Source organism: Aegilops tauschii, chromosome 3, assembly GCF_002575655.3.
Source record: "Aegilops tauschii subsp. strangulata cultivar AL8/78 chromosome 3, Aet v6.0, whole genome shotgun sequence".
Classification (NCBI taxonomy): Eukaryota; Viridiplantae; Streptophyta; class Magnoliopsida; order Poales; family Poaceae; genus Aegilops; species Aegilops tauschii.
Genome location: NC_053037.3, coordinates 615,769,182 through 615,785,006, shown reverse-complemented (window position 1 = coordinate 615,785,006; position 15,825 = coordinate 615,769,182). Strand labels below are relative to the sequence as shown.

The following is a 15,825-nucleotide window of genomic DNA, read 5'->3' as shown; positions in this document are numbered from 1 at the left end:
CATCACACATATCTAAATTAAATAGATGATGTGACATGCAATAGATGAAGAAAAAGATGAAAGTATTAACATAGCTAATTACTACTAGTATGAGTAACATCACACATATCAAGACAAGATGTGTCTATAGCTTAATAAATGAAATACTCCATGTTACCATACGTATGTTACTTCCCACTATAGAGATACTACCTCCGTCCGGGTTTAGAAGGCCGGCGAGCCCCGATCACACGTCTGTAATTTTAAGGCCGCTCGTAATGAGTTCCCTGCTTTTTAGCTGGGTTTCGTTGGCGCAACGTCCGCTAATTGGGCCAATTAATTAGCCAGATGAGCTGCGTCGCATGCAAGCGCGAGGAAAGAGGCTGCATGCAGAATTTAATTAGTTACATCTGCGTAATCGAAGCAACGGCCAATGCATGCTCGGTCAAAAAGGGCTTATCTCTCTCCTTGCTTCCTATTCATTGGTGCATACGGCCAGAGTTGCATGCGGAATTAAACCTTTGCCGTAACTGACGCGGAATACAATAAATTTTGCATTGGTCCGTGCGTTTGTGCTAGGGGGACTTAAAATCCCAGACGGAGATAGTAGTAACATAGACTAGTAATATGAGTATGTTACTAGTCCATGTTACTATTCATTGTGGCTAGTCTAAGAGGCGCACAATCGCCACATCAAGCCTCGGTCTCAACTAAGTGTACATCAACTATGTTGTCGAACACCATGCAGTAATGCGGAGAGAGGACAACATTATCACTCCAAGTTCGTTTGCCCATAATCATACTCAGGGTTGTCATACAAATATATAACAAAAAGTTATAGCATGGAAACGATACTTTGTTAGACGTAGTTCAGTCACCCCCACAGCTGTGACAGATGAGATACTGGTGATCTGGTGCTGACGTGTGCAATGTCCAACGCATGGCGCATCCACACATTTGTGTTACAAAAATGTTTATGTTTAAAGACAATCAAATGATTTCTGGAGGAAATAAGCCGTCTTGCCCCCGTGACACGCGTCCTCGTGGGGCCACGCACCGCGTCGCTGCCTTATCCTTATCCCTAGCATCAACGCGAGTCGCTTGTTCCCTTTCCTCTTCCCAGCGAGATCTCTATTCCTCTTTCATCTTGTAGCTCTGTCACACAACCAACCATCTTCTGCTTCGCTATCGGCCCTTATCGGAGCAGCCGTTGGGCGGCTTGCAGCACTCCAGCGGTTCGCAATTTGTAGGACACCCACATCGACCTGCAGCTCCCTGCGCTGGCGAACTGCAGCGTCCGTATTGACCTGCAGGTCCCATGCGTTGGCTCACTGCAGCCGGTGTTTGTGAGTGCGGCGGTGCTGCGATGGAGCGCCCGCTGTTGGTAGAGTGCGCCGATGCAGCGTCTCCGGTGGCGTGGGAGCAGAGCGCCGATGCAGTGTCTCCGGTGGCGCGGGACCAGAGCACCGTTGCAGTTTCTCCGGACCATCTCCGTCTCCTTGCTGCTGTCGGTGACGCTGTAATGAAGGAAGGGGCGCTGCTGCCGGCGGCGCGACAAGTTGAGGACGGCGATGCTGCCATGAAGTAGGCGCTCCTGCCGGGGCTGCAATGGAGCTCGGCCAGAGTTTCAACGGAGCTTCGCTGGAGCCATCGCTGCAATGGAGTTCCGCAGGAGTTGCAATGGAGTTTCGCCGGAGGCGTTGGTGCTGCATTGGAGCTCGACCGGAGTTGCAATGGAGCTTCGCCGGAGTGTTGGTGCTGCGTTGGAGCTCTGTCGGGTTCCAATGGAGCTCACCGGACGCCGTCGGTGATGCGATGTAGCTCCGTGCGGGGCTGCAACGACGCTGCATTGAAAGCTTGCTCTGCCTGCTGTGATCCAACGACGCCCAGCATGCTGATCGGACGGCTAAACAGGCGGATGTTTTCTTTAAGAAATCATCCGGCTGATTTATAGCAGCCGCCTTTGTGTTATGGATTCTTGACGGATATTGTATCTCTGATCGAATCGACGTACTACAAGGCCAAGTGCCGCGCCTTTTGTTCACACGTCTGACGTCTCCGTCTCGCGTTCATGGCATGTTTTTTCCTCTTTCCTTTATTGTTTTCGATGATCATCACATCTTGGCTGCCGTGATGTAATTGTAGAAGATAAAACGCCACTGAAGGCTTTCAAAGTGCTGCAATATGAGCCAGTCGCTAGAGATTGGATGAAAACAATATTGAAATGCCTTTAAACTGCGCCGGCAACTCCCGTGATGCGGCTAGCTTTTCCCCTCTACCCGCTGGTATCGGCCTCTGTGATGTCAGAAGGATGGGGAAACCCTGAATCATAGAGATGAGCAGCAATTCAGCAAACCGCTGCTACCAAAACAGAGATGAACAACAATTCAACAAAACTGCGACTACTATAAAACAGAAAAGAACAACGCAACTGAGCAACCCTAGCTAGGGTGCCAACTTCCCTGCATCAATCACGGTTCGCCGGAGCAGTTGCGCTGATGTAACCGTAGCAGATAGAAAGTTGTTCAACTCAAAAATCTCTCGTAGTTTAAGAATATTGGACGAGGCTGAAAGGACATGATGAAATGTCAACAACACATCGACGACAACAAGGTGGGATACAAGGCTTCTCCTATGGTTGACAAAAGCTTTGTGAAGGTGAACATGCTAGATCAAGCAAACAACCTATCTAGAAGCGCTGAAGCAAGATTTAGATGGCTTAAAAGTAAGTGTGTGTGTGTGTGCGCGAGCGCGCGTGTTGCTACATCAAATTTGGTTGTAAACATTTTTACCAAATTTGAGTGAAAGCTTATACCCCGATCTTCACATCTATAGCTTTTGTGAACTTTATTATTCTTTAATACTTTGAATTTCAATCGAATAGTTCGCATCGATCAATCTCACAAAATAATTATTTTGTCAGGTATGTCTTGTTTATTAGATGCGGATATGAAAAATCGGAATCCAAAAATGATAATGCGTGGTCACATGAAAATTCTTGTTAAACATGCCTAGAACACATTTATACCAATTTTAAACATTTCATCAACAATGTAATACATAATAATTCTGATGAATAAAATACTAAATTTATTTATGTATAATCTAATTTTTTTTCATATTATTATAATTTTAATTATTAATTTTTTAGACAGTGCCTTAAATACAATAAATACTAAGACCCGTGACAAAATAAATATAGAACAATATGATGACTAGTCCAAAATATTTAAGGGCGTACAGTGCGCTAAATGCAACCATTGTCACTTATTTGTACTAAATTTTATATTTTTGTATAAGTTATAAATTCAATATATTATTTTATTTATAATTGAATTACATTACACCTAGAAAATTGTCAACATATTTGTATACAGTTGTAGCACTTATCACCTAAACAATAAATTTTGTACATCTACACAATATTTTGCAATATTTTTTAATTACTCCGTACTTGATGTGTTTGTGTCTTCTAAATGTTTCATTCAATCCTCTCAATTTATTTGTTTCATTTAATCAGGTAGCCCAAGATCCAAAAAAGGAAAAATTGCAAACCTACACTGATTGATTTGGGGAACTCATGTAAAAATCATAGTCTATATGTATGTATTATGTTCCCTTTGAGCCTTATAAATATCTTGGCTAAGAGCTCAAAAGCATATTTTCCTAATATATATATTGACCCCGCGTTTTGCATCAGAATTTTGTTTATATATTGACAAATTTCTAGAATGTATGATTGTCTATTGACAGCGTGTTTTGCATCAGAATAGGAGCAGAAAATTTGCAATTTTTTTTTCTAATTTGGTTTATATCGAGCATATTTTATCATTCTTTTTTGTAGAATCACACCAATCACGTTTTTAATGTACATTTGTTGTCTTAAACATCCTACCTTTAATAAATTATTGTTTTGTACTAATATAAGGCATGTGACACACCACAAAGCAATGGAAATAATGGGTATACCTCTTGCATAAAAGCTCTCATTGTTAACCGCCGTTTGAATTGACTGATGAGCAAAATAACTGGAGGTCAGTCGAGGAGGAGATCTCTCATAGCAACTTATTAAGAGGTACAAAATCGTTGCATCGAGGCTCTGTCCCAACAGAGCGTACACCAACTATGTTGTCGAACAACATGCGGTATTGTGCCTTTGGAATGCAACAAAGGAGGGCAGAGAAAATACCGTATTCCTACTTTAAGTTGGGCAAACAATTCTATACTTGAAATCCAATTTGGCTCCTAGAAACGCGCGCTCTTGCGTCTGAAAAATAATTTTTGAAATGTAAAAAAAAAACAACAAATTTTTTATGTATTCGTAGTCACATCCAAATGCTACCTACAAAGTTTTAGGCAAAAAGGTTAAATATTTTGGCATGTGCAAAGAAAATAATTGAACACCAAATGTTACCCCAAATTTGTTTTTTCACCGACGAAACAGTACTGCCCCATTTCACATGAAAATTGTCAAGCAGAGGAGGAAGATCTCCTCGAGGATCTCGTCTTGGGTTCGGAGGATCGGCGGCTCCGGCGGCGGCGTTGGGTCCCGCGCTGCCATCGTGGTGGCCGGCGGGGGTAGCGGGGATCCACCAAATTGACGTCTTTTTTCTTTAGAGCATCTCCAACAGGCACGCTTCGCCTCGGCGCGGTAAATTACAGTGTCAAAACAATCTTTTTGCGCGCGAAAGCGACGAAGAGGTTTTCCATATGCACAAAAACACGACGCCCAATTCGGCGGCCCCACCTGCAGCAGCCCAGATTTTGCATCACGCACAATCCGGCGCCCAAAGTTTGCAGCCCAGGATACCGCTTTTAGCGTGTGCGCTAAAGTTTGTTGTGCGCGCTCTATTTTATAGCGTCTGCTGGAGCGCTGTTTTTTTTGTCTCTGACACACAAAAACGATGGTTTTTAGCGCGTGAGGCATTTTTATGCAGGGACACTCGACGCTCGGTGGCATCGTGCGTGCAAGTGCGTGGGAGCGAAGTCAACCAACCTACAACCGAATTTCCTTCTGTTTTTGCCATTTTCGGATGTTTTTTTTACATTTTCTCTAGCTTTTTTTTGTTTTTCTTCGGTTTATTGTGTTTTTTTTCTTTTCTTTTCGATTGATGGAGAGCATAGGTTGTGCTCCGTGTAAAGCACAAATATGCTCTTGTGAAGCATTACCCCTCGCATGAGCATAAACTATTACACTTGAAACCTTACTGTTAATGCACTTATGAACATTATTATACCGTAAATATGTATTTGTAAGAAAATATGAGTAGTCTCAGAAAAAAATAAAGGAGACAGTACAAAATGTAGTCGTTCAATGTCTCCTTCTGAATGGACCGCTCCTAGTAGTTGTCGAGCATCTGTGGTCCTTAACGACATCAACGTCAAAAATCTCAATCAATTTCGGCATCCAATGTTGATGATGAGAGAAGTGGTTGGAAATGGATACCAAACCGCATCAACGTGTCGTCTGAGTGCAGTGGGGTGCTGGCCGATGTGCAGAGCTAGCGGGACGGATGCCGCCAGCGACACCGCTTTCTGCATTGGCTCGGCACAAAGAGCATAATTGATTTGTTACCAATATTTAGCTTGCCAAATGTTGGCATTGTCAAAAATTGGCAATACCAAGACTTATCAACTATTGGCAACTTTATGTGAGATAGGCAAAACAACCCGTAGTCAACCAAGTAGTTGTCAATATTTGGCACAATGCCAAATATTGGCATGCCAATTTTTGGCAGCAAACCAATTGTGCTTGACACAACGCAGCGGCGTGCCTGTCCGGAAGGCCAGTTACACTGGTACATGCGCTGCTTCTACTGCCGATGCCTCGGGCCCTCGGCAAGCGCTAGTGAGAGCCCAAGGAGGACGAATACGACGATGAGGAGAGGAAGACCAGCAATGACTCAATCGACGGCGGGGCGGATGGGCATGATCGCTCATTAGAGCATCTCCAACAGGAGCCGAACGCGCCGCGCGCAAAAAACTGCTTTGCCGCGCGCCCATCGCCTGGTTTGGCGCGGCGCGTAGAGCTGGCTCCAGCAGCCGCACTAAAATGCAGCGTGTAAAAAATGTAGCGCGCGTGACTCACCGGGGCATTGCATATATGACATTTTGAACACAAAATGAAGTTGAAACATTCAGAATGCAATGAACATGACATATAAAATTTCACACAAATAAGTTGATGAAGAAAAGTTCATGCCCACAAGTTCAAAATCATGCCCACAAGTTCATCCAACCAAGTTCAAAATGCAAATCAAGTTCAATACACAAATGAAAGACACATCATTCCTCGTCCTCGTCTTCGTCCTCGTCCTCATCTTCGGAAGACGATTCTTCCGCCTCCGAAGATAAATCTTCCTCCCTCTCCTCATCGCGCACCGCATCACGTGAAGCTCCGACGGTGTTGGCAAGATCTTCAACGGCATCTCTACTTTGATCACCTCCAACGGATGGATCCCTTGACACTTGCAACCAAGTATTGCATAGTAAGATGTCATCGACGTTGGTGTAATTGCCCGCTCTTCCTTTCGGTGCGTCGACAATGCACTCACCCTCCTCGTCCACCTCGAACTCATGGTCTTCGAAATGCATGTCATTGGTTTGAGACCAATGCGAATTGTTGGAGCCAACACCCATCGTTGACATGTATGCATCATCATTAAGACTACAAAGTTTTTTGAACAATGCAAATAAGCTATCTATATGTGAATGCATTGAAAAAATTAAAAAAAAATGAAAAGTTGGAATTTTTTTTACCTTAGGGGCATTTCGTCGAACATGTTGTGCGCGTCCGCCGCCGGCTCAACGAGTGAGCTCGCTGGCGCTTCGGTAGCCGCCGCGCCTGTCGCACGCCCTGCAAGCTTCTTCCTCCTCGCCTTTGAGGTGCCGGAGCCGTCCGCCGCCTTGTTTTTCTTCGCCGATGTCTTGCCCTTCTTTGGCCGCGCCGCATTGGGGAGCGTTGAGGAGGGGGCGGCGGCTCGGGCCGGCGCCGGTGCGACGCCACCCGCCGCCGAGGTCATCCGCGGCGGCATGAAGAGGCCGTGCGCGAGGCCGATGGTCGGAGGAGCTCCGGCGGAGGCGAGGCCAACGCCACCCGGGCTAGGGTTTGCGGCGGCGGCGGCGGTGGAGGGGTCGCGGCTATAGGATGGGGTGAGCGGGGTGCCGGCGCATGCGTCCATGGGGTGCAGTTCGCCGGCGCCGGCGCGCGCGGGGCGTAGGTGGCGGAGAAGAGAGAGTGCAGCGCGAGCGCTCGAGTGTGCCGCGCGCGGAAGCGGGCGCCCCAAATACACCGCGCGAGATAGCGAATCCGACCGCGCGCCCAACTCCTTATACCGCACGCGCGGTTATTGCGCGCCCGCTGGAGCCACCCGCCGGGTTGCGCGCGCGCTAAACTGGCTAAATTTGCGGCGCGGCGCTTGTTTAGCGCGCCTGTTGGAGATGCTCTTAGGAGGTTCGTGTGGCCAGCGAGAGGCGAGCAAGTGGCGGACGACGATGACCCTGCAGACCAACCCCATCGTCACCCTGATCTAGGAGACCGACCAAATTCATCGCCGCCGGCGAGGGCAGACGGAGGTGTGAGGGTTGTGCAGGTTACATTTTGGCGGCAGACGTGAGGAGGAGAAGCAATCTTTTTTTCTTTTAAGAAACGCTTAAAAAAGAGGGAGTGAGACCATTCTTTTTCATAACTCTTCAAAAATTTAACGAGTTAACCGTTGCCCTGGAGACCTCGTGGTGACATGGGGAGCTGCCGAGCAAAAGCTTCGTGCTTTTACAGAGTGTATTCCCTTTCAGCAGTGGAGTCGTATCCGTCTTGCTTATCCTGTTATCCTGGAATCGGCATTGTGCGAGAGCTACCCATCTTCAAGGCAAAAGGCTGTTTGCAGAGTTAAATGTTTCCAAGTGTTGCGTTAAGGAAAGTTTGCATGCGTTGCACACTGAGAGGGAAAACGAACCTACGATACGACCAAGGAAAAGAACAACAGAGGAGAAACGAAGCTGTGTATGCTGCTCTGTTCCTCCTCTGTTTTTCCTCGTGTCCGTTCGCTCTTGCCAGCATCCCACGCGTACCCCGCACGCACGCCCTTGCTTGTCCAGCTGCGCTCCCCCGTCCGATGGTCACCGTGTCTACCGTTTGCCGCGCCTACGGAATCAAATGCAGCGGAATGATTTACAGCACTCAAAAACAAATTTAGTCTAGTGTCGTGCAAACCTTATAATGTACTGTGTGCAAAATTGCTTCGTCAACACAAGACAAAGTGTAAAAATATTACAGTATCAATTGCTCGAAAACATTACAGCCTTCATTTCTCGATTGTATTTCGACATATGGATATGGCATTTCTTCTGTTCTAGTCCTCTATCACAGTAACCATTTTAGGTTCAAAACAATGTGGTCTCTACTTACCTTCCTTCTGTAACTAATCCATCACCAAGTTGAAGTATCAACCACCTTCTTCTTGGATTTGGGCTTTTTGTTCTTCTGCTTCTTGTTTTGCTGCAAATCATCATTTACAGGCACCTTGGGCTGCACATCAGCAGCACCAGTCACCCCTTGTCTCGGTCTGTCTAGGTTGACGTCGCTTAAGCTGTCTTTGGAGATCTTTTCCAAGTGCCCAACAGTACTGTTCTTCTTCTTGGTTTCATCTTTGGAGATCTTTTCCAAGTGCCCAACAGTACTGTTCTTCTTCTTGGTATCATCTTTGGGGATCTTTTCCAAGTGCCCAACAGTACTGTTCTTCTTCTTGGTTTCATCTTTGGGGATCTTTTCCAAGTGCCCAACCGTACCGTTCTTCTTCTTGGTTTCATCTGGTTTGATGTTCTCCTTCTCAAGCAGCTTGTTATATCTGACATGATGGCTGTCCTGCTGGTCCAGGGGGTGCCCTGACTTTTGGTTTTCGACATGACGGTCGGCCAAAACCTTCTTGTTCCGCCGAGCAAGTTCAGACTTCTTGGTATGGCTGCCTCCATAAATATCATCCATATCTAAGAAATCAGTGTCTTGCTCTTGCAAATCATCAACTTGTGCATTGCCTGCGACTGCGAGCTTCGCTTGCTTTTCTTCTAAAGATCTGGTCTTCGGTTTCTGAATTTTGCTTTCTGTCACTGTGGTGTTGCCAGCTCTCTTCTCTTCTGATCTAGCAGCTACAGTACTATTCCTGCTGGAGTTTGTAACCTTTGCTGCTACTACAACGGCAGGTGTTGTTGGGTTTGTTCGTGCCGAAGTGCTCTTACTACTTACGACCTTTCTGTCTGTAGTCCTGTAGTCCTGGAACCTGGTCTTGATCTCCTCGAGCTCGGCTTCCTTCCGCTGCAGGATTTCCATGAGAGCTGCCATCTGGTCAGGATTTGACGCTGCGGCGGTTTTCTCCTCCAGTTGGCTGATGCGGCTGTCTCTCGCCTTCAGAGACAGCTCCTGTTCCTTCAGAGTTTTCTCAAGACTCGTGACTTTATCTTGCATTTGCTTGATGCGGTTGTCTCGTTCCTTCACAGTTGCTTCCAGTGCTTTCCGAGTGCTGTGAAGATTTGCGGCTTTCCCTTCCATTTGGCTGATGCGGCTCTCTCTCTCCTTGAGAGATGCTTCGAGCTCTTTCTGCACGTTCTTGAGGATTGTGGCTGTGGCTTCCAGCGCCTTGAGCTTTGTTTTCAGGTCTGTCTTCTGTGTTCTCAGGGAAGACATTGTGGCCTTCATTTCTTCCGCCTTCCTCTTGGTCTCTTTGCCGTATGCCTTCTCTTTCTGTGAAGAATATATATTTCGTTAGAATTAATGGTACAATGTTTGGTTTGTTATATTTCCTTGAATTTACAAACCACACTTATATATACGTCTTGTAAATGAATATGATTCTTAGTGCGTACTAAATGAAAAAAGATGGCAATCAAAGCACATGTCGAAATGTGTCAAAGAAACATGCATAGCTTCACCATAGCAAATCTCTGCTGTAAATCAACTGATGTTTAGAAAACTATTCCTATTTCATACAGCTGGTTAGTACTGATGAAAAAAGTTGCACATAAATTGGAAACCATGAGCAAGAATTTGCATCTCGAGAGGTGCATCCATATTCGACGAGAAAGAAAAGGGTGGCGGCAGCTAATTCTAGCAGACGTTGGCACAGATAAGCTTCCCAACTCCTTAACTGTTCTACAATTTTTACAATTTGACAGTCTTAAAAGATGCAGATTCATTCTTATATGATGCAGAATGGTTGATCTTGCACCAGCTTGTCTGCATGCATGATCTAAAAAGGGGGGAAAAGAAGAAGCAGAAAACAGAAGGCATGAGCCATGGCATACCTGGAGTTGGATCCGGAGGGAGACGGCCTGCACGTCGCGCTCCTTGAGAACCACAGCAAAGGCACGCTGCTCCCTGACCTTGTGCGTGACGACGACGCTCAACGCGGCGGCGGCGAGAACCAGCATCAGCAGCAGCGCACACGGGAGCCTCTGGCCGGGGCCGGCCATCCCATAGCCTTTTGGCTTGTACTTGCCCCCATCCATCATATCGGCTACTCTCTTCCTCAGGCCGCTCGATTCCATTGCAGGACCGTGCTCTTTTGCTTTGATTCGGCGATGTGGAGGGGATCAATGGAGCTACTGCAGGTACAGCTTGTTTTCCCTGGCCTTTGCCTGGGGTTTGGGAATGGTAAGACTTTAGAGGCAGATGTGTGATGCGGGCTATGCGCTAATATGCCAATGCACATGACTCCGAAGTAGTACTAGTTACCATACTATTATATGCTTTGAGCCATGGGATCATCAGTTACTAAGAAGATGTGCATTGACTTGCACTAATTACCGACTGATTACAGGAGAGAATTGACTGTCTGCAGGGAAGAAGAAGAAGATCGCATGGTGAGGCTGCAGAAGCTTCGGCCCGTCAATTGCGCATCGGATGGTCGTGAGAAACCGCCGATTTCGCAGATGGCAGATGATCCAGAGTGCAACACCGACGGTTTCGCGGTAATGTAGTTTTACTTTTCCTCTACAGCTCATGCATACAGACCGTCCAGATTTGCAAAGTCAACAGGATGCAAGATGGCATTTAATGAGATTCCCCAGATCTCCAGGCGTAGATCACCTCAGGACGAGTAATGTATTCATGGAGCAGCAGCCAGGGGTAGTGCTCCACCATGCATGCATGACAGCTGATATCTTTGACCCGGGCAAGCTCCATCAAAGGACGTGCAAACCAATGGGTGAGAAACCTATCTCTATGCTACCGCTCCCAAGTCCAGACGGGCACACGCGTTTGGTAATTAGTAGTTCTAGCTAGCTTATTACAGCCATGTGATTGTGATGACGCTGCTTAATTACCTGACTCCATGGACATGAATTACAAAAACGGTTCCTTGATGCCAGAGATGGCGGTTCATCCTTATTTTTATTGCCCTTTTTGTAAATGAAATCGCTCGGAAAACAAAGTTGATTCTGATGAAAATGCAGACTGATGCTCTGCTCGTGCGAAACGTGGCAGCAACGAAGGTTCCTGTGACTGAGAATCCAGGCTCACTGTCATCTGCTCATGCGCTGACTTCCTTGGCTGCCAACCCAGTGGACAGAGGGGTATTTTTTTGAATTCAAGAGCATGGAGCCGTTAGGCGACTCGCAAGGCGACCGCCCCACCGCCGGTGAGAGTCGGTAAGGGTGGAGTGGCGGTGAATAATACGAAATATCCAATGTTCGAATTTGAGTCTTGGAGAAATATTTTTTTTTCTTCCGAAAAGGGGTTATCCCCCACGAAAAGCGGAAGCAGCAACCGAGCTCCACAGAGCTCTTTATTTTTCTTTGAACGAAAATACTTTTTCACACTTCAAAAAAATCTGAAAAAAAGTATACACATAGACATATGTTTGTAGTATACATGTGTAAATTTTCATAAACATATATGTTAATATGTGATGTATACAAAAAAGACAAATACATGAAGTAAAATATGCCTTTTCCTATTTGTTTTTGGGACTGATATTTGTCTTTTTTGTGTAGCATGCAAATAGTCAAATTAGTTGATGAAATTTTATACATATTTGAGGAACATGCATACGTATTTATAGAAAAAGATTTGGCATTTTTTGAAACTTTTAAATAATTTTGATTTTTTTTGGTAAAAGGGGCTCCCTGTAGCCCGGTCTCTGCGACGCCTCACTCTTATCCCCCGGCCTCTGTATCAAAGAAATACATGCAGCCATCTTATTAAAAAGCAAATAGTCCAACAAAGTCATTAGGTCTCGAATTACAAAAAGGCTCACAAAGAGCTAACTATAAGAAAACGGAATAGTCACAACCGGCGGAATAAAGAAAGATAGGAAACTAAACACATATCCTATTACATGACCGCCATCCAAACCGGTTGAAGATAGCCCGTGCTACCGTCTCCCAACGGATAGACCCAGTAACCACACGCTCCCTGGCATCCGTCGGAGTGAGTAGCGACCATATACGGAGCAGTGTAGTGGCCCGAAAAATAACCTGCAAGAAATGAATATGTGTTGTTCTATCAAAAACCAAATCGTTCCTGCAATTCCATATAACCCATAATAAAGCACACACTCCTACATGAATCAGTTTCGCGTTTCTGATTATACTCCATCCAGCCACGTCCCGAATAACGTGTGGATGGTATTCGGAGAAGTAATGTTGAAAGCTATGTGCACAGACCGCCATAATTTTTTTGCCATTGGGCAATCGAGAAAGAGGTGTTTGACAGACTCATCATGATCGCAGAAACTACATCTTCGCGATTCCAGTTACGGTTAGCCAAATTGTCCTTAGTTAGAATGACTTGCTTGTGAACAAACCACATAAACACTTTAATTTTTAAGGGCACTTTGACTTTCCAGATATGCAAAGATCGAGGGATAATGCCAGAATGAATAATATCTACATACATGGATTTTACCGAAAACACTCCATTCCGAGTAAGTTTCCAGCGCAACTGGTCTGGCTGTTGAGAGAGGTGAACATCCATCAATCTTCTCACAAGATGGAGCCAAGCTTCCCAACGGTTTCCCGCTAAAGTCCTCATGAATTGAATATTGAGGGGAGTGGACTGTAGTACTGTTGCAACGTAAGCATCTCTATGCTGAACAATATTATAGAGAGAAGGATATTGGATAGCTAGAGGCGTCTCCCCTAACCATGTATCCTCCCAGAATCTTGCGGAAGTACCATTACAAATAATGAATTTTGCCCTATGGAAGAATGATGATTTAACTCTCATCAGTCCTTTCCAAAATGGTGTGTCGGTCGGTCTTACCATCACCTGAGACAAGGTTTTAGAATGAAGGTACTTATTACGCAGAATCTGGGCCCAAGTGGCATCGGTCTCTACAGGTAGCTTGTACAGCCATTTGCTGAGAAGACATCTGTTCTTCACCTCTAAATTTTCAATTCCAAGCCCACCTTGGTGTTTTGGCCTACAGATAATATCCCATTTAGCAAGTTTGTACTTCCGTTTTAACTCATCACTCTGCCAGAAAAAACGAGATCGATAGAAGTCCAATCTTTTCCGAACCCCAACTGGGATTTCGAAGAAGGACAAAAGAAACATTGGCATACTCGTGAGCACCAAATTCATGAGGATTAGCTGGCCGCCATATGACATTAGTTTGCCCTTCCAGCAATTAAGTTTCTTTTCAAATCGATCCTCAATACACTTCCATTCGATGTTGGAAAGCTTGCGATGGTGAATCGGTATGCCCAAATATGTAAACGACATCGACCCCAATTCACATCCAAACAGCTGTTTATAAGCTTCTTGTTCCTCTTTAGCTCTCCCAAAGCAGAACAATCCACTCTTATGAAAGTTAATCTTTAGTCCCGATAACTGCTCAAATAGGCATAGCAGAAGCTTCATGTTTCTTGCTTTCGCCAGGTCATGCTCCATAAAGATGATGGTATCATCAGCATATTGTAGAATGGAAACTCCTCCGTCCACTAGATGCGGAACGAGCCCACCTACCTGGCCATTATCTTTAGCTCTCCCTATTAGAATCGTCAACATGTCCACTACTATGTTGAACAAAATAGGTGACATCGGGTCTCCCTGTCTTAGACCCTTATGTGTCTGGAAATAATGACCTATGTCATCATTTACTTTGATTCCGACACTGCCTTTTTGCGTAAAGGAGTCTACCTGCTTTCTCCAGGACTGATCAAATCCTTTCATCCGCAAGGCTTGCTGGAGAAATGGCCATTTTACTTTATCGTATGCTTTCTCAAAGTCCACCTTAAAAACTACTCCATCTACTTTTTTCGTGTGGATCTCATGGAGCGTTTCATGAAGGACCACAACCCCTTCTAGGATGTTTCTGTCTGGCATGAAGGCTGTTTGAGATGGTTATACCCCACTATGTGCAATCTGCGTTAGCCTATTCGTCCCCACCTTGGTGAAGATTTTAAAACTGACATTGAGAAGACATATCGGTCGGAACTGCTCAATCCGCACCGCATCTGTTTTCTTAGGGAGCAAAGTTATCATTCCAAAGTTCAAGTGAAATAACTGCAAATGCCCAGAGAACAAATCATGGAACATTGGAAGCAAATCACCCTTAATAATATGCCAACATCTTTTATAAAACTCAGCCAGAAATCCATCCGATCCAGGAGCTTTATTATTCTTCATCTGTGAAATTGCGTCAAACACCTCTTTCTCCGAAAACTGGGCGGTTAAGATTTCGTTCTCATCTGTCGCAAGTTGAGTTATATCGTCAACCGTCGACTCGTCTAAGGATACAAAACTATGTTCAGGAGCCCCAAACAACTGTTTGTAGTAATTGGTGATGTACAATTTGAGGTTATCCTGACCCACAATCGTCCCCTCATCTTGCTCTAGCTGAAATATTTTCTTTTTCCTATGCTTGCCATTCGCAATCATATGAAAGAATTGAGTGTTGTCTTCCCCTTGGACGACCTTTCGAACTTTAGCTCTGAGAGACCACTTCAACTCTTCCTCTCGAAGCAGTTCTTTCAGCCTCACTTTAGCTTCCAGCTCTCTGTGATCTAAAATGGATGACTCGGCTTTTAAATCTAAGGTACTGATAAGGTTAAGGAGCCTTTCATTCTCAAACCTATAGACGCCACTCAGATGTTTGGCCCAACCGCGTAGGAACTGACGTAAGTGCCTAATCTTATTCTGCCATCTTTCTATACTCGATCTCCCTCCTGAATCTTTTGCCCACTCCTGTGCTATTAGATCCAGGAAACCCTCTCTGTCAAACCATGCTAATTCAAAAGAGAAGATATTCTTATTTCCCACGTGAGCTGCCTCCCCAGAGTCAACAAGTAATGGGGTATGGTCAGATATCCCTCTCGATAACGCCTGGACCGTCACCAAGGGGAACTTCTTCTCCCATCCCACGCTGGTAAGAACCCGATCCAACTTCTCACATGTTGGATTTGGCAAGGTATTAGCCCATGTAAACTTTCTACCAGAAAGCTCGATCTCCCTGAGATCCATGCTTTCAATTATTGTGTTAAACATAAACGACCATCTGCCTCAAAGTTATCATTGTTCTTTTCTTCCCATCGTCGTATAATGTTGAAATCACCCCCACCAGGATGGGGAGCTGTTCATTTCCACAAATACGAACTAAATCAGCCAAGAACTCAGGTTTGAGCTCAGGCTGAGCGGCTCCATACACTCCCACGAGTGCCCATTGGAAACCGTCAACCTTCGACCGGACTTGAAATTTAACCGCAGAGTCCCCCATGACAACATTCCGAACCTCCAACGTGTCACACTTCACCCCAAGTAAAATCCCACCGTATCTTCCTCTTGGGGGTAAGCAATGCCAATCAAAATCGACTCCTCCTGATAAGGTGCCAAGAAACTGAGATGTAAAATTG

At 45.3% G+C, this 15,825-nt stretch overlaps 1 protein-coding gene and 1 long non-coding RNA gene across 3 annotated transcripts; one reads left to right on the top strand and one right to left on the bottom strand.

The window, feature by feature from the left end:
* Positions 1-7,841: 7,841 nt before the first annotated feature.
* LOC109763631 (uncharacterized) lies at positions 7,842-10,559 on the bottom strand. 2 transcript variants are annotated; one of them, XM_020322474.3, is made up of 3 exons: positions 10,276-10,559; positions 8,387-9,715; positions 7,842-8,122 (listed from the first exon to the last, which is right to left on the bottom strand). In XM_020322474.3, exons 1-2 carry the CDS (start codon positions 10,516-10,518, stop codon positions 8,408-8,410), a joined length of 1,551 nt encoding a protein of 516 aa, XP_020178063.1. In that variant the 5' UTR covers positions 10,519-10,559; the 3' UTR covers positions 7,842-8,122; positions 8,387-8,407. The 2 variants fall into 2 exon arrangements, with proteins under 2 accessions (XP_020178063.1, XP_073367432.1); XM_073511331.1 differs by lacking the exon at positions 7,842-8,122 and having other exon boundaries at positions 8,182-9,715.
* On the top strand, positions 10,445-12,312 carry LOC120962105 (uncharacterized). Its single transcript, XR_005752936.2, has 3 exons — positions 10,445-10,581; positions 10,812-10,941; positions 11,041-12,312. It is a non-coding gene; the product is annotated as an uncharacterized lncRNA (long non-coding RNA).
* The last annotated feature ends 3,513 nt before the right edge of the window (positions 12,313-15,825 follow it).

Excerpts from the sequence above, each read along its gene's own strand:
- LOC109763631 (XM_020322474.3), bottom strand. The coding sequence starts at position 10,518 with ATGGAATCGAGCGGCCTGAGGAAGAGAGTAGCCGATATGATGGATGGG. Across the intron at positions 9,716-10,275 it reads CCCTCCGGATCCAACTCCAG|AAAGAGAAGGCATACGGCAA; the intron begins GTATGCCATGGC and ends TATTCTTCACAG.